This window comes from Tiliqua scincoides, chromosome 2 (genome assembly GCF_035046505.1).
Source record: "Tiliqua scincoides isolate rTilSci1 chromosome 2, rTilSci1.hap2, whole genome shotgun sequence".
Taxonomy (NCBI): domain Eukaryota; kingdom Metazoa; phylum Chordata; class Lepidosauria; order Squamata; family Scincidae; genus Tiliqua; species Tiliqua scincoides.
Genome location: NC_089822.1, coordinates 270,866,849 through 270,886,495, shown reverse-complemented (window position 1 = coordinate 270,886,495; position 19,647 = coordinate 270,866,849). Strand labels below are relative to the sequence as shown.

Here is a 19,647-nt window from a genome sequence, read left to right as displayed (position 1 = left end):
GGCCAGCACGTCACCCCCCATAATGGACCTCCTTCCAAGCGTTGGGTGGGGCAGTGATCCTAAGGAGTGGGTGTGGTGATGTATCACTGCTCCATCCCACATCAGTGCCCTCCACATCATTAAAATTGCACCTTTAAATTACAATATCGTACACACTGCCTAAATGTACACATTTCTGGAAGTAAACTTGATTCAGCTTCAAGAGGTTTAGTCTACTGGCTTCACCAGAGAACATGCTTGTTCAACACACACATACTCTGGTTTTCAGTGCTTTCTGTGTGAAATCATACCAGAAGCTAAATTCAACATCATGTGAAGAGTCATCACAGGATGTCGCATGGAGAATCACAGAAATCAGAGTTGGACCTTCAAGATCATCAAGTCCAACCCTCTGCCAGTGCAGAGTGACCACAGCTGCAACATTCAGTTGAATGCATTGAGGCTAACTCCTGAGTAAGCATGGATTGAATTGCACTGTAACCCTTGTAGGACTGCCCTGACACTGATCCTGCTGGGATGCAATATTACAGAGAGGCAGCATTTCCAGGCTTCCCCCTTCTCCAGCTTCTCACTCTCTTGCAACTCTATCTACTGATATCCACCCCCCCCTTTTGTTCTGTTTTATCTATCTGGGTTGGGAAAAAATGGGGGGGGGGAGGGAAAGGAAGTATTAAATTGTAGAAAATGTTGGAGAAGGCAATAATTCAGAAAACGTACAGGCTGAGGGAGTGAGGGAGGAAGGGAAGAGGAGAAGCCCAAAGATGAGGCAAATTTGCTGCGGGTTTTGCAAATGTCTCCCCTCCCAGACACAGCATTGGGGTTACCACCTTGCTCTTTAATCCCACCTTCGTGCAGTTGGTGAGCAATGGGGATCTCCACCTCCCCTACCACTTTTGCAGAGCATTATTTCAGATTTCCAGTGGCTGCTTTTTTGGGTCAACAGACTTTTTTGTCCCTCTCCGTGATCCTTTGGGGGGGGGGTTCAAAGGAAATTCTCACCTGCCCATCATGACCGCTGCCCGAACGGCCCCTCCTAACCGAGGAGTTAAGTCAGATAGAGGTTAAAAGAGAAGATGTTTGAGACCTCATTGATAAATTAAAGATCAATAAGTCACCGGGCCCTGATGGCATCCACCCAAAAGTTATTAAGGAATTGAAGAATGAAGTTGCAGATCTCTTGACTAAGATATGCAACTTGTCCCTCAAAACGGCCACGGTGCCAGAGGATTGGAGGATAGAAAATGTCACACCTATCTTTAAAAAGGGAAAGAGGGGGGACCCGGGAAACTATAGGCCGGTCAGCCTAACATCTATACTGGGTAAGATGGTGGAATGCCTCATCAAAGATAGGATCTCAAAACACATAGACGAACAGGCCTTGCTGAGGGAGAATCAGCATGGCTTCTGTAAGGGTAAGTCTTGCCTCACGAACCTTATAGAATTCTTTGAAAAGGTTAACAGGCATGTGGAAGTGGGAGAACCCATGGACATTATATATCTGGACTTTCAGAAGGCGTTTGACATGGTCCCTCACCAAAGGCTACTGAAAAACTTCAAAGTCAGGGAATTAGAGGACAGGTCCTCTCATGGATTGAGAACTGGTTGGAGGCCAGGAAGCAGAGAGTGGGTGTCAATGGGCAATTTTCACAATGGAGAGAGGTGAAAAGCGGTGTGCCCCAAGGATCTGTCCTGGGACTAGTGCTTTTCAACCTCTTCATAAATGACCTGGAGACAGGGTTGAGCAGTGAGGTTGCAAAGTTTGCGGACGACACCAAACCTTTCCGAGTGGTGAAGACTAGAAGTGATTGTGAGGAGCTCCAGAAGGATCTCTCCAGACTGGCAGAATGGGCAACAAAATGGCAGATGTGCTTCAATGTCAGTAAGTGTAAAGTCATGCACATTGGGGCAAAAAATCAAAACTTTAGATATAGGCTGATGGGTTCTGAGCTGTCTGTGATGGATCAGGAGAGAGATCTTGGGGTGGTGGTGGACAGGTCTATGAAAGTGTCGACCCAATGTGCAGCGGCAGTGAAGAAGGCCAATTCTATGCTTGGGAACATTAGGAAGGGTATTGAGAACAAAACGGCTAATATTATAATGCCGTTGTACAAATCTATGGTAAGGCCACACCTGGAGTATTGTGTCCAGTTCTGGTCGCCGCATCTCAAAAAAGACATAGTGGAAATGGAAAAGGTGCAAAAGAGAGCAAGTAAGATGATTACGGGGCTGGGGCACCTTCCTTATGAGGAAAGGCTACGGTGTTTGGGCCTCTTCAGCCTAGAAAAGAGGCGCTTGAGGGGGGACATGATTGAGACATACAAAATTATGCAGGGGATGGACAGAGTGGATAGGGAGATGCTCTTTACACTCTCACATAACACCAGAACCAGGGGGACATCCACTAAAATTGAGTGTTGGGAGAGTTAGAACAGACAAAAGAAAATATTTCTTTACTCAGCGTGTGGTTGGTCTGTGGAACTCCTTGCCTAGCGTCTAGTCTGGATGCCTTTAAAAGGGGATTGGACAAGTTTCTGGAGGAAAAATCCATTATGGGGTACAAGCCATGATGCGTATGCGCAACCTCCTGATTTTAGAAATGGGTTAAGTCAGAATGCCAGATGCAAGGGAGGGCACCAGGATGAGGTCTCTTGTTATCTGGTGTGCTCCCTGGGGCATTTGGTGGGCTGCTGTGAGTTACAGGAAGCTGGACTAGATGGGCCTATGGCCTGATCCAGTGGGGCTGTTCTTATGTTCTTATGTTATGTTCTTATGACTCCTTAACCTCTCTCTGGGCTTCTGAGTGCAGCCTGCAGTGGGGTGCATCCAGCCACCCAGAAAAGGGTCGTTTTAACCCCCCCCCCCCCAAAAAAAAAAAACAGGGGGCAAATGCAGAACTGAACCCTCCCTTCCAAACAGGCAACTCACTGGACCAGGCTTTGGTTTCAAAGGGAGAGCAGCCCTTCCACGCTTTCCAGGGAGTAAGCCCCATTGACTCTAATGTGACTTACACCTGAGCAGACATGCAGAGGACTGGGCTCTAAGGCTGCAATCCTATCCATGCTCTCTTGGGAGTAAGCCCATTGACTGTGATGGGATTTACTTCTGAGTAGAAAAGCAGAGGATTGGGCTGGAAGGGCTGCTGTCTCTTTAGAAACAAAGCCTGTTTTTTTGCTAGTTGCTTCTGCTAGTTGCCTGTTTGCAAAGCAAATGCCAGACAGGTGGGAAACAGGCAGACAGAGGAGCAGCAGCAACTCCCCTTAGCTGCGCACAGAGAGGGAGGAGGGCAGGCTTCGGTGCTCCCAGGCTGCTCAGGTGAGGGCACAAGAGCACGAAGTCCCAGCAACCTCCAGCCCTTCGATTGCAGGGGCAAGCACCTCCGAGATCGAGCTAGAGGTCGTCATGAATTGCACTGCGCGCACGTGTGAGGCTCGCACATGCATGCAGCGCCTCAAAAGCCTCTAGACTCAGGCTGAAGGCTCCTGCAGCATCACGCAGGTGCGAGGATCGCCTCAGAAGCCTCCGGCAGCACTTTAAGGCAGGGGTTTCCATGGAAAGGCAGGGTTGGGGGCAGGTTAGTTGGTACGTCACCCCCCCAGCGCATCACCTGGTGTGGCCTGCACTCCCCGCACACCCCTATTGACGCCACTGGTAGGAGGGACTGAGTGAGAGCTGGGACAGAAGCGGTGAAAAGGAGGAGGGTCACATCAGTAGCTGCACATCACACATTCTTACAACTCGCTTCTAAGTCACTGACTCAAGGTCCCAACCCTGACGGATTCCACAGGGAAAAGGGCTGACCACAGGGGACTGCCACTGCAAAGGGGTGTCAAAGTGGATTGTGAGTGAGAACAACTAGGGCCTGTGACCAGGGCCGGCTTTAAACCAGTTGGACCAATTGCTCCCAACTGGGCCCTTTGCTTAAGGGTCGCCATGCACGGGTCATCTACTCTTCTCTTGACAAATACACACAACACGTTGCGAAAGACACCAAACTCCACATTGCAGGTTGTATAGAGAACAGCAGTGATTTTCATTGTCTTCTGAATAGTCTTTTCATTGTCATTCCCTTTTCCCTCTCACATAACACCAGAACTAGGGGACATCCACGAGTGTTGGGAGACTTAGGACAGACAGAAGAAAATATTTCTTTACCCAGCGTGTAATTAGTCTGTGGAACTCCTTGCCACAGGAAGTAGTGATGGCATCTTGCCTGCATGTCTTTAAGAGGGGATTGGACCAATTTCTGGAGGAGAAGTTCATTACGGGTTACAAGTCATCGTAGATATGTGCAAGCTCTTGGTTTTGGAGGCAGGCTGCCTCTGTTTGCCAGATGCAGGGGAGGGCACCAGGATGCAGGTTGTGCCTGTTGTCTTGTGTGCTCCCTGGGCATTTGATGGGCCACTGTGAGATACAGGAAGCAGGACTAGATGGGCCATTGGCCTGATCCAGCAGGGCTGTTCTTATGAATTCTTTAAAATAAATCCATTTATTTATACTGTTTATATCTGGAATTTTTGTTTACTCTACTTGAATTACATAATATGTTAATTAATTATAGAAGGACATAAAATGTAAAATAAGTTTTATTTATACCTCAAAGATTCTGCAGACCTTGGCTGTGAACCTAGGAAACAAAAGGCGAGAGAGAAAGAGAGAGAGAGAGATGGCAGAAGGGAGGGGAAAGTTCTCAGCTGGAGGTTCTGGGGAGTCCCCATCAGTAAGGGTAGAGTTGGACAGTCCCAGTTGCAAGCTGGGGAGGGTCATAGGAGTCACAGGACCTGGGTGGCACACCATGCCATGGGGGTGGCAATGCAACCCTGTTGCAGCCGCCATGGTCCCGCCCCGTCGCTTGCAACTGCTCCCCCTCCAAATGTGACCAGAGCTATTCTCCGATCATGTACGGAGGGGGTTCTGAGGGCTGAGGAGGCTGCATGCCTCTGGCCGCTGGAAGGCTGACATCACTTCGAGACTTTGGTTGGAAACCAGAAGGAACAATTTTCCATCTCCTGGAGGCATTCTGTGAGTCTCCCTGGCCCTCATGCAGCATCCCCGGCCCTTAAAACCCCTCCAGTTGTGACTGGAGTGCAGTCCCAGTCCCATTTGGAGGGATAGCCCTGTAAGGTGTCCCCTGGGGTGGCACATCTTCCAGCCACACTGCTGGACAGTCCTGGTCTGGAAGGGTCCCAGGTCTGGTTACGTGAGTGTCCATCATCATTCCTTCTGGCGGGAGGTGTTGACCAGAAGGACAGAGGATCAGGCTGCCCCACACAAGGTCAGTATTTTTCCACTCTGGGGAACTCTCCAGGCATGCAGAAGAACATAAGAACAGCCCCACTGGATCAGGCCATAGGCCCACCTTGTCCACCCCCAGCAGTTGTGCAATTGCACAACAATACCCTGAATAGATGCCTCTTCAGTCAGCTTTGCTAAGCTCAAGTGATCCCACTGCTGACCCCTGGCAGAGTCTGGAACTGCATTCTCGCAAACATGTTTTCTCCAGCTCACACCTGCGCATGGAGACACACAGGGAGTCCAGGTATTGCACTGGTGACTGCCCTCACTGTTATTACCCAAATCACGGTGTTCTATTCTCCAAAGGTCAAGGAACTCTTTTTTCTTAAAGATCACCTTTAACTTCGTAAACAGAGACTGTGTCTGAAAAAACAGCTGCAGAAATAGCTTCTGGTCCATGGAGAGCTCGAAATGGGAATTCAGCCAGGCAGGGCCTCTGCTGTGAAACTTCATATCACCCCCTTCAGATGCAGCCACTGAAAGGACCTGCAGCCTCCGCCTGGCAAGACGGTCTTGGCTTCCAATCCGTGGCTGGTGTTGGAGAGCAGATGCTGGGAGATGACTGCAGCAGGGGTGCCCAGACTGCTGCTGCTGCTCCTGGTCCCTGTGGCCTGGGGGGGCCTAAAGGCAAAATGCCCCCAGTCTGTGATCAGGGAGCAGAAGGAGCTGCTCAATTATTACAGGCCAGGAGACTACATCCTCAGTGGGGCCGTTTCCACAACCAGCGTCTTCTTTCAGCCACGGCCCTTGACCGAGCCTCCCTCAACCACCATTTCCTGGTAAGTCAAGAGGGTCTTGGTGGCTGCTACAGCCCCTTCTGATGTCATGGCTTCCAGTCATCCTGAATTCGGGGGGGGGGGGTCTCTTCCTATTGTATCCTTGTCTTGGCTAAATCAGCAATCCTACTGCCTACGGGGAAAAATCTGGGAATGCATCCACACACTGAGGCACCATTTGTAGTGCCATTTCACAGCTGTAGTCAGCTGCAGCCCCCACACTTGGGGAGAGTGCCCCCTCCCCGGCTCACTGGTGGTGATTTGAACCTGTGTAGATCCCTGCTCCTCTTAGCAGGTCCACATCCCCACCACCCACACCCTGCAGCCCTGGGCAGTGGGTCAGGCAGTTGCAGTTCTCTGCAGTCCTCAACCCCCCTCTGCCTTCCCCTCAGAGGCTGCTTAGGGAAACCACATCACCAACTGACTCCCAGTTTCCTTACACTTGTATGTCCTTCTCCCCCCTTCCCCCAACCTCACAAGTCATATGGGGGGAAATCTTGGAATGCTTCCATACACTAAGGCACCATTTCGACTGCAGTCTGCCACTCCACATCTGTAGCTCCACACTTGGGGGGAGTCGTCCCCGTCCCACCCACTCACTGGTGGTGATTTGAAACTGCCTAGATCTGGGCTCCTTGTAGCAGGTCCACATCCCCACCACCCACACCCTGCAGCCTGAGTAGTGAGTCAGGCAGTCGCAGTTCTCTGCAGGCCTGAACCCTCCTCTGCCCTCCCCTCAGAGGCTGCTTAGGGAAACCACATCACCAACTGACTCCCAAATTCTCCCCCTTCCCCCCAACCTCACAAGCCACGAGCCAGGCCAGGCAGAATGATCAAAGATGACTTAATTAGTTCCCCCTCCCTTGCAAAAGAGGCAAGGCCCCTGCAGTCCTCAAGGTGCCAATTCAGCCCCTGAGGAATCAGCCAGCCCTAAAGGGCTTCTAGGGTGGGTGCAAGTCCTCTGGCCATTGCTGCTGGGAGGGAGAAGTGCTGGGCTCTGAGAAGCAACCTGCATCTACAGGCAATGTGTCCTTTGCACACAAGGCCATTGTGATGCCTGAGCTGGGCTCCCCTGCCAACCATCCCGACCAATGAAATCTTCCCCCCAAAGGTGATGGCAAAAATCCCCCCTAACAGAGAGAGCACCTGCTTTGCATGCCAGGTTCAATCCCTGGCAGTCCAGCCTTTGAAAGATCCCCACCTGACACCCTGAGGAGCTGCTTCCAGTCAGCGGGCAATGCTGAGTTCAGGGGCCAAGGGACTGACTCAGTCCAGGCAGCCTTAGATGCTCACCTGTGCAGAGGATGGGGTTGGGCAGGGGCCCTGCCCTGTCTTCCTTTTAGAGCGAAAAGGGTTGGTCACCTCACAGCATGGATGTCTAGCCTGACACACCTAAACCCACATATGGGAATCCCCTCATGTTTCGGAAATAGAACTGGGGTAGCCACAGTTCTGACCCACAGCAAAATGCAGACCTTTGCATCAAGAACCCGGCACAGTCCTTTTGTTTCAGGAAAGCAGGTACACGGAACTGGCTCATCCTGTCCTTCCTGTTTGCCACTGAGAAGATCAACCGGGACCCCAGGCTCTTGCCCAATGTCACTCTGGGCTACAACATCTACAACACCTATTCTGATGTCCGAGTGACTTCCGATGCCCTTGTAGACCTGCTTTCCACTGGAGAGACACGTGTTCCAAACTACAGCTGTGGAAAGCAGAGACGGCTGCTGGCAGTTCTTGAAGGGGCTGAAGCTGACCTCTCCAGCCATATTTCAGCCATGTCGTCTGCCTACAAAATTCCCCAGGTGAGAGTGGGTGGAGGGCACAGTCTGCGTCTCGTCCCACGTGGCTGCCTCCCATCCAAAAATGAGGTGGGGGCATGCAGTGTGTGAGTAGGCTGAACAGAGAAGCACTGCCTAGTTCCTTGGACGTGTCCTTGCAGTGGGTGGGGGCTTCCTTGCATCAAAATGAAACAGGGTTTTGCTCACTGTTAACAAGCTCAGGCCACCAAATATGTGACCTGAAGAGAAATCCAAACATCCATCTCTCCTTTCCCTTCCCAGGTCAGTTATGCTTTCACAGCTCGTGGTCTCAATGACAGAACTCGGGCCCCCTTTTTCTATCGGACAGTCCCCAAAGAGCCCCAGTTTGTTGGGGTGGTCGGGCTGCTCCTGCACTTCCAGTGGTCCTGGGTTGCTCTGGTTGCTCCAGACACTGACAATGGAGAGCGGTTCATCAGGACCTTGACGCCCCTGTTAACTCAGAGCGGCATTTGCGTCGCTTACTCCCAGAGCATTTCGGGGATAACTACGAATACGAATGTGGTGATCCGTACGGAATCATTCCTCAAGGAGAGACAAGTCAATGTGTTCCTTTACTATGCAGAGACCGATTCCTTCTTAGATGTAATATTAATTATACAACAGGTAGTTGAAATGTTAATAAAACCCATAGTGGGGAAAATCTGGATCACGACAGCCTTTTGGGACATCATCTTGGACCTGAAGCTCAGTCATATGTCTTTCCAGCACATTCGGGGTCTTTTTTCCTTCTCCATCCAGTCAATGAAAATGATAAATTACAATGATTTCGAAAGGCTTTTCTACACCTGGCAGTGGTTAGTGGAGAGAGGATTTCACTGTGCGTTTCTGAAGCCTGTTCTGTCCGTGAAAGGCTGGACAAGGTGCAGAGAAAGACTGCAGCCCCTGACTTGGGACCTGATGGAAAGAACCCTGGCCCTGGACAGCTATGCCATCCACAGCGCTGTCCAGGCCGTAGCGCAAGCCTTACACGCCGCATCTTCATCTCGACTCCGGCGGAGGGTGGTGGAGGCCGGAGGCAGCCTGGAGGTTCTGAGGGTGCAGCCATGGCAGGTACTCCTCTCCCCACCCAGACAGTCAGGGCTACTGATGGGCCTTGGAACAAGGTCAGAAGGAAGTGAAATGGCACGTATCTTTCAGGGAAATCCAGTAGTGACTCTCCCTGCACACATCCTTCTCTCTGCGCCCTCAAAGTGACTCCAGGGGACACAGACCATCCAGCAGCAGCCCCCGAGCACTTCCTAAGAGAGTAGGGTAAAGGGGGTAATTTGTACGCAGGCCCACAGTCAAAAGGGAGCCAAAGGAGGGGGCCCAGAAATTTCCTGCGATCTGACATTCTCCAATCTCACCCAGACTCACTGCCCACATAGGATGCTGGGGGCATTACCGTGGGCACATGGCAGCAACTGTTGCCACAAGCCATGCACACCAGGCCCAGGAACATTCATGAACAGTGTCACATCAGCGAGGAAGCTGGCCTGCTACACTGGATCCTCTTATCATGAAGGAGTGTAGAGGAGCTCAGGGACATGGCTGTGGGGCTGCAGCTCCTGCAGAAGTCTGTTCTGGTGCAAACAGGACGCTTTTCATTCTGGGGTGAGAATGAACACTCATCTCCTGCAATGGTTTTCTGTATTGGAAAGATCTGAGAGAGACTCAGGAGTGGGTTTGGTTTTCCGTATAATTTTCTGTATCTAGCGGCCAAAGCCGGGCAGGCAGGTAGACCTGAGTTCTGCGTTGGGAAGACAGTTAGACCTGGGCTCCAAAGACTGTTCTGGCTGTTGCCACTTTCCCCCTGACTGTTTGGCCCCCATTGCCACCTGCCACTCAGTTTCACTCTCTCTCTCTCTTTGGGAAGGGGCAAAAAAGAAATTTTGTACCCTTGAGATGATTCCTTTCAGAGATCCTGCCACGAGGTGCCACTATCACTTGGGGGACCCTTGGCTAGCTCTGCCTGCCCCTTCCTGCTGCCCCGCCCACCAGCCTGGACGGCCACACTGGCCACCATCAGCCCCACTGGCATCTCTCTCTCTCAGTCAAAGCCTGTACCTGCATGGGAGTGTGTCTGTGGGGGAGGACTAGAGATCACACTTGCTCCAGGATGCCTTTGCAATGATAGCAACACAACCCTTCCCTTTTTCTGGGCAGACTGTGCTGCAGATCTACACATCTAGCTTAGCATAGCTCAGATGCAATACAGGTCAGGCCGGCTTCATGCAGATTTCACACCTGAAGCAAAACATTCACATGCCTCTGTGAAGGAAAAATGGGGGGGGGGGGTGTCCAGGGCATAGCTGTGCCTTGTGGAGAGCTAACAGTTCACTGTCCCTGTTTTCCGCTACCCTCTGTTTACTAGGGAAACTGGTGGTTGAGTCCAAGCCATGATCAAAGCCACACAGAAAGAGAAGACCTTGAAAAAACCTTTTTCTTTTTCATAAGAACATCAGAAGAGCCCTGCTGGATCAGGCCGAAGGCCCACCTAGTCCAGCTTCCTGTATCTCACAGTGGCCCACCAAATGCCCCAGGGAGCACACAAGACAACAGGCACAACCTGCGTCCGATTGCCCTCCCCTGCATCTGGCAGGCAGCCTGCCTCTAAAACCAAGAACTTGCAAATACCTACTATGACATGTAACCTGTAATGAACTTCTCCTCCGGAAATTGGTCCAGGCCCCTCTTAAAGGCATCCAGACAAGATGCCATCACTACTTCTTGTGGCAAAGAGTTCCACAAACTAATTACATGCAGGCTAAATAAATATTTTCTTTGTCTGTCCTAACTCTCCCAACACTCAACCCTGGATGCCTGCTGGTGCAGGTAAGGCCACACAGGTGTTGGGAGGGAGGTGAGAAGAGGGTGGAACAAGTAGATGGCAGAACAGGAAGCACTTTCTAGACCCAATTTCCCTTCACCTGTCAAGGCATTCATGCACCAGTGATGTTGCTTACACAGGTCCGAGTTGACCCATGGCAACAGTGGGGGCTTACCCTGAAGGAGGGGAACAAATGTTCCTTTCCTCCAAGGAGGCCTCAGCATGCCCAAACTCCCTCCCCTCATGGGATTCAGCAAATGCCACGTTGGGGCTGCTCTGTTACCACATGGGGAGTTGCGATGATCAAATTGCCTGTGTCTTTCACGGACGGACTCAGGATTCAAGGCAGAGGCGTACCTGGAGGGGGCAAGTGGGGTAGATCTGCCTCTGGGCAGCAGAATAGAAAACAGGATTTAGACAAACCAATCAATCAGCCATTTTCATTGGCATCGTCCCTGACTCATAGGAGATTCAAACTCTGTGAAATACCCAACACGGTTCCCTGAGCTCTGATTTTTCTCTTTTGTGCCAGCTCCATCCTTTCCTGAGGAACTTTGGGGTCTACAACACTTCCCTGGACGGCCTGTATCTGGATGGGGACGGGGATCTGGCAGCCGACTTTGACATATTGAACTGGGTGGTTTTTCCCAACAAGTCTGTTGTCAGAGTGACAATTGGGAGTCTGGCAAGACGACACAGCCCACCAGGCCTCCACGTCACCATAGACCAGGGTGCCATTGAGTGGCTTGAACGGTTCAACCAGGTGGGGAAATCCATGATTTCTAACATCTAATAATATATTAGATGCCTCATCTCAAGATTCAAAAGCTGAGAGTCCTTTTCCTGCCCACATATTTTGCAAGACAAAACTCCTGACAGCAGGAGTAGAGCAAAGGCAGGAGCAGTGTGTGATGGGCAGGCAACAAATGTGGGTTCTGGTGGCACCAAACAGGGCTAAACATGGCTGGGGCAGCCACAGCTAAACCCCAATGCAAAACATGGGGGGGGGTCCCTGAGTTTGCAGTCAGTGACTTAAACTGGCAACTGGAGAAGCTGATCTGCAGCCTCCTCAGTTGACAGGCAGAAGGTATTTAGGAAAGACTTAGACCCATATCAGTCCTGCTGCAGTTTGGGTTGGGGAGTGGAACTGCCTGGGTGGCCTTGGAGGACAAACCACAGCAGAATCTGGGTGGGCAAGTGTGTTCTGCAGTGGAATTCGGCACCATCAGCGATGAGGTTTTTCGGGACCACCTGGCCACTCTTGGGTTGGGGGCAGTGTGTGGTGCTGGTTCCAGACTTGCTGGAGAGTGGTCTGCATGTGGCAGCACTGGGGCTCTGTCCTTTGACCTCCTGAGTCCCACAGGATCCTACCTTGTCAGGAGCCCATGCTGCTGAATGTCTTTGTGGAACTTCTGGGAGAGCCGGGATTTGGAGTGCAGCATCACCATGAGGATCAGTGAGGGGTCTCTTCCCAATTCTGCCCCCAAGCTCTGGCCTCAAGAACCATATGGGGTGGCTGCTAACCTCAGACTCGAGGTCCTGTTGGGTCCTCCCAACTGTGTGATTCACTGCTACAGACAAACTGCTCCCCCACCACACAGATTCTCCTTGATGCGCCTTGTCTTCCTGCTTAGACCCTGCCTCAGTCGAGGTGCACCGCCAGCTGCCACCCGGGATACAGCAAGCTGATTCAGGAAGGAAGGCCGCTGTGCTGCTACGCGTGTGCTCGGTGCGCAGAAGGGACCGTCTCCTCCCATGAAGGTGGGGGGCTCCAGAGCGATGGGCTGTTCATGGGGAGTGGGGCAAAGGTTGTCTCAGACCCATTCTGTGGAGGTGTCCAGACATTCCTTAAGTCAGAGCCTTTCTTGCTTTAACAGCCATCATTTATCTCACAAAATGCTTAGCAAGAAATTACTCCAGACAGTAAACTGTGTCTGCAGGTGGGGGGAAGGGGGGGCAGGACTGGACACAGCCAGCTGCAGGCTCTCCCTGTGGTTCAAACTGCATTACTGTCCGTTTGCGAAACCTTCCTAAATAAGTGAGACGGCAGTAGGAGGTTGGTTGGGTTCTCTTTGGCCAGTAGGTCAACCTGCCTCGGCCTGTCCGTCCATCCCCAGTGCTTTGTGCTCCAGACCAGGGCCAGCCCGGGCCCCCAGCCTCTGAGGCAGCCTGCCGAGTGCTGCCCTCCCACCTGATGCCCCACCCTCTGTGTGGTCCTCTGCAGCCCCACTTGCCCCTGCCTTTTCCAGGCCCTGCAGCAGGAGGACAGGAGAGTGGGGAGCTTCAGTGTCTTCCTTGTTGTTCGCTCCTCCGCATTCCTCTTCCATTTCCTTCCTGCTTCTCAATCCCGGGAGTGGAAGGAGGGGGAGGCAGAGCTGGTGACCCCTGCCCAGCTGTGCCTAGAGTGACTGCCTCGGTTGACATGCACAGACCAGCCCTGATCCCAGTCCTGAGGGTCGCTTTCAGGCACTGTGACAATTGAACCTGCCTGTCTGCACTTCAGTCCCGTCTCCTTCCACGGAATGTCACCCTCCCTTCTCTCCACTGCACGTTGTCGGAAGCCAAGGACTCCCCCAGCCTGGATCAGTTGAGGTCTCTTGCAAAAGTGCTCACCTGCAACAGTGTTCGTGGAATGAAGTCAGACACAAGGCTCAGTCCTGGGCCCAGCAGAATGTGTGTTCCACTGGTGACTGCTGGTGTGCCGAGTAGCGCATGGCCAGAGCACCTGTGGGAAGGCTGGAGCCTTCCTGTGTGTGTCGCTGACACCTGCTGGAGCAGGTCAGCCAGTGGGAGGGGGGAGGGTGTAAGGGCAGGGAGGAATGGGGCCAGAGGACAGAGCGAAGAGAGGGCAGAATTATCGGACACCCCCCCCCCACTCAAGCAAGATACATTGTGGGTGTTTCTGGCATGGCTGGACCAGTGGGGGGGAAGTTGATTGGGCTGACAGACTATTATGGGATGTAAGGCAGATTAAATGATATTGGAGACACTGTTTTGTTTTTTTTTCATTTCAGATGCAGATCATTGCGACAAGTGTCCAGAAGACCAGCATCCAAACAAGGCCCAGACTCAGTGTGTCCCCAAAGTCATAACTTTCCTGTCCTACGAAGACTATCTGGGGGCCCTTCTGGCGTCTTTCGCCCTGCTCTTCTCTCTAACCACGAGTTTAGTGTTAGGAGCTTTCATTAAACACCGGGAGACTCCAGTAGTCAAGGCCAACAACCGGGACCTCTCCTACGTCCTTCTTGCCTCCCTCCTGCTCTCCTTTTTGTCCTCCTTTCTGTTCATCGGCCGGCCAAGGAGGGTGACCTGCCTCCTCCGCCAAACGGCCTTCAGCATCATCTTCTCCCTGGCTCTCTCCTCTGTCTTGGCCAAAACCGTCACCGTGGTGGTGGCCTTCATGGCCACCAAACCAGGAAGCAGGATGCGGAGGTGGCTGGGGAAGGGGTTGGCCAACGCCATCATCCTCTCGTGCTCCGCTGTCCAGCTCGGCCTCTGCACCGCCTGGTTGGGAATATCTCCACCCTTCCCAGACTCCGACAGGCACTCCCAGCCCGGCCAAATCGTCCTGCAGTGCAACGCGGGGTCCGTCACCCTGTTCTACGGCACCCTCAGCTACCTGGGCTTCCTGGCTGCCATCTGCTTCACAGGGGCCTTCCTGGCCAGGCGGCTGCCCGGGGCCTTCAACGAGGCCAAGCTGCTCACCTTCAGCATGCTGGTCTTCTGCAGCGTCTGGGTGGCCTTTGTGCCCGCCTACCTGAGCACGAAAGGGAAGCACACGGTGGCCGTGCAGGTCTTCTCCATCCTGGCCTCCAGCGCTGGGCTGCTGGGCTGCCTCTTTTTCCCCAAATGCTACATTATTTTTCTGAGGCCAGATCTGAATAGAAAGGAACAGCTGATGATGAAAAGGAAAGATAGTGTCTGACTCACTGTTGGGCCAACCGCCAGGACAGGCAGAGGGAGGGGACCGTGTGGGAGGGAGGGGGCCGTGCGTGTTGAGCTGGACTCTGCATTTTACAGGGACCAGAGTCAAATTCAACACGATCGGTTTGCAGGTTGAGGATACACCTTGACCCACAGCTTCTCTTGGAGGTCCAGCTGGCCTCATGGTGGCCTCCAGTAGCCTCAGTTTAGCTCACCTGTTAGCTTCAGCCTTTTGTGGAGATTTCTGAGCTAACCACAAATAATCTGCCATAAAAAGAGTTTTATTTGGTTTTGATTATTTAAGGGGGAGGTGGATGGGTAAAAACTGTGGCTCCATCTGCTGACACTATACTACCTATATCAGCTACCTAGTACGCTTTTAAAGTGATTCTAATTTATAGTTTATATTTTATAATTTATTTTATATTAAAAATTTATATTTTAATTTATAGTTCAGAGCGCGATACCATAGTCTTTCGAGACTGAAGGTTGCCAATACCAATTTATAGTTTGGAATAAAAACAGGTAACTTTGCTTTCTTCACTTCTGCCTTTGTAAAACACCAAAATCTGTGAAAACATACAAGCCTTTTTACCCACCTCCAGCTGTGGTTATTCCCATTTGAGGGCCCAATCCTGTCCAACTTTCCAGCATTGGTGCAGTCGCAATGCAGCCCCGAGGGAAGGGAACAGACATTCCCTTATCTTGAGGAGGCCTCTGTGACTGCCTCCCCACCACAGAATGCAACACATACCCCATTGGCATGGATGCACCAGAACCAGAATATTGGATAGGACTGGTCTCTTAGTCACCTCCCAGTGGTCTACTGTACACAACTACTGACTGTCAATGGGTCTAATACTCAATGGGTCCAATACTTTATTTTTTGGGGTCATGGTATGAGAAAGGATGAAGACCAGACTGGCCCAGAAAGACCAGCCTGGTGCCCAGGACCCAGTGCTGGCTCCTGTGATGTGGCTAAGAACTTAAGAGATGTGCTGGATCAGGCCAAAGGCCCATCTAGTCCTGCTTCCTGTACCTCACAGTGGCCCACCAAATGCCCCAGGGAGCACACTAGACAACAGACACAACCTGCATCATGGTGCCCTCCCCTGCATCTGGCAATCGGAGACAGCCTCTAAAACCAAGAGCTTCCACATACCTACTATGAATTGTAACCCTTGGCAGTGGGCATGGTGATCTCCCATCATCCTGCCCCCACTGGCTTTTTGGCTATAACTTTTGATAGAATAGAGACATTTCAATGCAGTTTGTTTCATTGCATTCTGCATGGAATTGTGCATTGAATGGTAAAGAATACCATGTATTCTTTATGTTGTTTGTTGGCAAACTTCAGCCTTGAAAGACTCTTGTATCGCGCTCTGAATGGTGGTTCTGGCACAGGGCCTAGTGTGGCTGAAAAGGCTGATTCAGGAGTGACAATCCCTTCCACACAGGGAGCAAGTGCAGTCTGTCCCTGGTCTGTCTCCCTGGTTGTGGGCCTTCCTTCTTTGCCTCTTTGCCCCAGTCTGTTGGCAAAGTGTCTCTTCAAGCTGGGAAACGCCATGCTGTACAGCCTGCCTCCAAGCGGGCCACTCAGAGGCCAGGGTTTCCAACCTGTTGAAGTCCATTCCTAAGGCCGTCAGATCCCTCTTGCAGATGTCCTTGTATCGCAGCTGTGGTCTACCCGTAGGGCGCTTTCCCTGCACAAGTTCTCCATAGAGGAGGTCCTTTGGGATCCGACCATCGCTCATTCTCACAACATGACTGAGCCAATGCAGGCGTCTCTGTTTCAGCAGTGCATACATGCTAGGGATTCCAGCTCGTTCCAGGACTGTGTTGTTTGGAACTTTGTCCTGCCAGATGATGCTGAGGATGCGTCCGAGGCAGCGCATGTGGGAAGCGTTCAGTTTCCTCTCCTGTTGTGAGCGAAGAGTCCATGACTCGCTGCTGTACAGAAGTGTACGCAAGACACAAGCTCTGTAGACCTGGATCTTGGTATGTTCCGTCAGCTTCTTGTTGGACCAGACTCTCTTTGTGAGTCTGGAAAACGTAGTAACTGCTTTACCAATGTGTTTGTTTAGCTTGGTATCCAGAGAAAGAGTGTCGGAGATCATTGAGCCAAGGTACTCAAAGTCATGGACAACCTCCAGCTCATGCGCAGAGATTGCAATGCAGGGAGGTGAGTCCACATCCTGAACCATGACCTGTGTTTTCTTCAGGCTGATTGTCAGTCCAAAGTCTTGGCAGGCCTTGCTAAAACAGTTCATGGGCTGCTGGAGATCTTTGGCAGAGTGGGTAGTGACAGCTGCATCGTGGGCAAAGAGGAAGTCACACAGACATTTCAGTTGGACTTTGCACTCAGTCTGGAGAGGTTGAAGTGCTTTCTGTCTGATCTGGTCTGGAGATAGATGCCTTCTCTTGCAGTTCCAAAGGCCTCCTTCAGCAGGACAGCGAAGAAAATCCCAAACAGGGTCGGCGCAAGAACACAACCCTGCTTCACGCCACTTCGGATTTCAAAGGGTTCTGATGTGGAGCCATCAAAGCCTTCAGAGCCCTTCATGTCCTTGTGGAAAGAACTGATGATGCCAAGGAGCCTGGGTGGACATCCGACCTTGGGGCGAATCTCGAAGAGGCCATTCCTGCTGCCCAGGTCGAAAGCCTTTGTGAGATCTGTGAAGGTTATAAAGAGTGGCTGTCGTTGTTCCTTGCATTTGTCCTGCAGCTGACTATGGGAGAACACCATACCGGTGGTGGACCTGTTGGCTTGGAATCCGCACTGCGATTCTGGATAGATGGATAGATAGATAGATTCTGGATAGATGCTCTCTGCAAGTACCTGGAGCCTCTTCAGTGCAACTCGGGCAAACAGCTTTCCGACAACGCTAAGGAGAGAGGTGCTGCGGTAGTTGTTGCAGTCACCCCTGTCGCCTTTGTTACATACAACAAACCTTTATTAGGCATATAATTTTACAACTAATATCTCCAAACAGTCATGTATGAAGGTATATATTAAAAGAGAGATAGGAAATAAGAATTAAAACACACCAGTTTGCTTACACAGTTACTCCAAGTTGCTTAGAACCAGCAACTTAGCCCGCTTCAAGTTGCTCACATGTAGAATTTTAGCAACTGGAAGGGTCACAGATTCAAATTCACCTGTCAGCAAACGTTGTAAAGAGGTGATCTCAGAGAGACCTTTTTTGTTTCCAGATAATGAGGGGAGATACTGGTCTCTGAGCACCTGATTAAAAGCACAATGCAGAACAATGTGTGTAAGAGGCCACAATTGCAAAATTGATCTTCCTTCGGGGCATTTCTAAACCTACCAGGTAGGTCATTTGAAGGCAATGCGTTGCATCAGGCTAATGTAAAAGCCCTTCTTTCAAAGGGGCACTCTAAGAAGGACAGGTATTTTGGTTGTAGACCAAAGGTAATGTTAAGATGGAAATTTAGGGGTGAACATTTTTTTTGTGCTGCAGCCAAAATCTCTTGCCTTTCTATTTCTATTAGTCTTGTTATCAAGAGCCTGATAGAAGTCTCAAGTGTAGCAGCTGCTTGTTTCCTCGAGACCCATTTGTCTAATTTTCTTATTGAATAGAGCTAAGCAAGGAGACAACAGCGAGTCAGTCAGTAACCACTTTAACAATGGATTTTGGTCAGCCCTGAAGCACACTTTGGCCCAGTATTTTAAGAAACTGGACCAAGCTAGAAATTCCAGCCTATATTGGCCTGTCTCCAGGCAAAGTGCCGCGAAGGGAACGCAATGCGGTACACCTAAGATCTTGTATAGAAAATTAGAATGTATCTTTTCAATTGAATCATTTAATGCTGGCATCCAAACAGGAATGCCATACAAAATTTGAGGTGTAACTTTGGCATTAAAAGCCTGGAGAGCAGCTGGAATGAATGAATTACCCCAAGAGAAGAAAAAGCGAGTAATAGCCTGAACAGCTAGTTTGGATGAATTAATTACTGTAAGACGACGGGAAGACCAGAAATGCCGGTAGTGAAAACGGAGACCAAGATACTGAAATTCCTTTACTTGTTGTATTGTTTTACTATTGAAAAGCCAAGACTGTGATTTCCAAGAGTGCCCAAACACCACAATCTTGGACTTTTCATAGTTTAGCTGAAGGGCATTGTTGGTAAAATATTCTATGCAGGCATTAACCAGTCTCCTTAATCCTATTTTAGTTCGAGATATCAGGGCCATCAGCATACAAAAGGAGAGGGATAGGGGTCACGTGGGAGAGTCCAAGCCACAGGATGTTGGAATTTGGAGCTCTGGTAACTGTACTTTGTTTTAATTTTTCCTGTCAAATTAGAGAGTTTTCTATCTCCTTTTTGATTGCTCATGAACTAAGGAACTTTTCCCCAGCATTTTTCTGCTTTTTCAGACTTCAAGTGCCTAAGTTTAAAATGCCTCGACCTTGAGATTGCTTATCGTCAGTTGCAGTTTTTTTGGCCGCCATTTCCTTGTGCAGAGCTCAATTGTGTTTATAACTACGGCTAATCTATCTTCCCAAATGAGGCGTAAAAGAGCTCTTTCTCCGCCAAGTCCTGACCTTGAGTCATTATTACCTTCTCTGAAACAAACTAAATTAGAGAAGTTTCTGTCCTCCTCCAAAAGAGCTTTCTCTGAGCCAGTCGTCTCTGCAAGAGTGTTTCCAGGCTCTGTCTGCCCCTTCGAAACAACAACCTCTGCTGGAAACTCAGCAGTCATCTCAGATTGAGGGGAGTGTACAAATGGTTGATGGAAAGCCTTGTGAATTACTTATGATGCTTAAGGAATACTCTCAACTGACGGCCCAGACGGTATCATCTATATTTTCTCAGATTTCCCATATATTGAGCCTCTTAAAGGAGCAACACCAAATAATTTCTAAGCTATCAAACTTTTTTGTTAATATTTTTTCTCAATCTGCAACAGAGATGAGACATCCTACTTTAACCTCCACATCTCATACCAAGCTCGACTCTGCAATCTCGATGGAACATCCAAGCCAGCTTGTTTATCAAG

General features: G+C 50.6%; 1 protein-coding gene across 1 annotated transcript; it reads left to right on the top strand.

Annotated features, from left to right (window-relative positions):
* The first annotated feature begins 5,850 nt into the window (after nucleotides 1–5,850).
* LOC136639204 (vomeronasal type-2 receptor 26-like) lies at nucleotides 5,851–14,625 on the top strand. Its single transcript, XM_066613207.1, has 7 exons — nucleotides 5,851–6,071; nucleotides 7,582–7,873; nucleotides 8,132–8,399; nucleotides 8,742–8,941; nucleotides 11,233–11,463; nucleotides 12,335–12,461; nucleotides 13,715–14,625. Exons 1-7 carry the CDS (start codon nucleotides 5,851–5,853, stop codon nucleotides 14,623–14,625), a joined length of 2,250 nt encoding a protein of 749 aa, XP_066469304.1.
* Nucleotides 14,626–19,647: the final 5,022 nt, after the last annotated feature.

Excerpts from the sequence above, each read along its gene's own strand:
- LOC136639204 (XM_066613207.1), top strand. The coding sequence starts at position 5,851 with ATGACTGCAGCAGGGGTGCCCAGACTGCTGCTGCTGCTCCTGGTCCCT. Across the intron at positions 6,072-7,581 it reads CCCTCAACCACCATTTCCTG|GAAAGCAGGTACACGGAACT; the intron begins GTAAGTCAAGAG and ends CTTTTGTTTCAG. Across the intron at positions 12,462-13,714 it reads GACCGTCTCCTCCCATGAAG|ATGCAGATCATTGCGACAAG; the intron begins GTGGGGGGCTCC and ends TTTTCATTTCAG.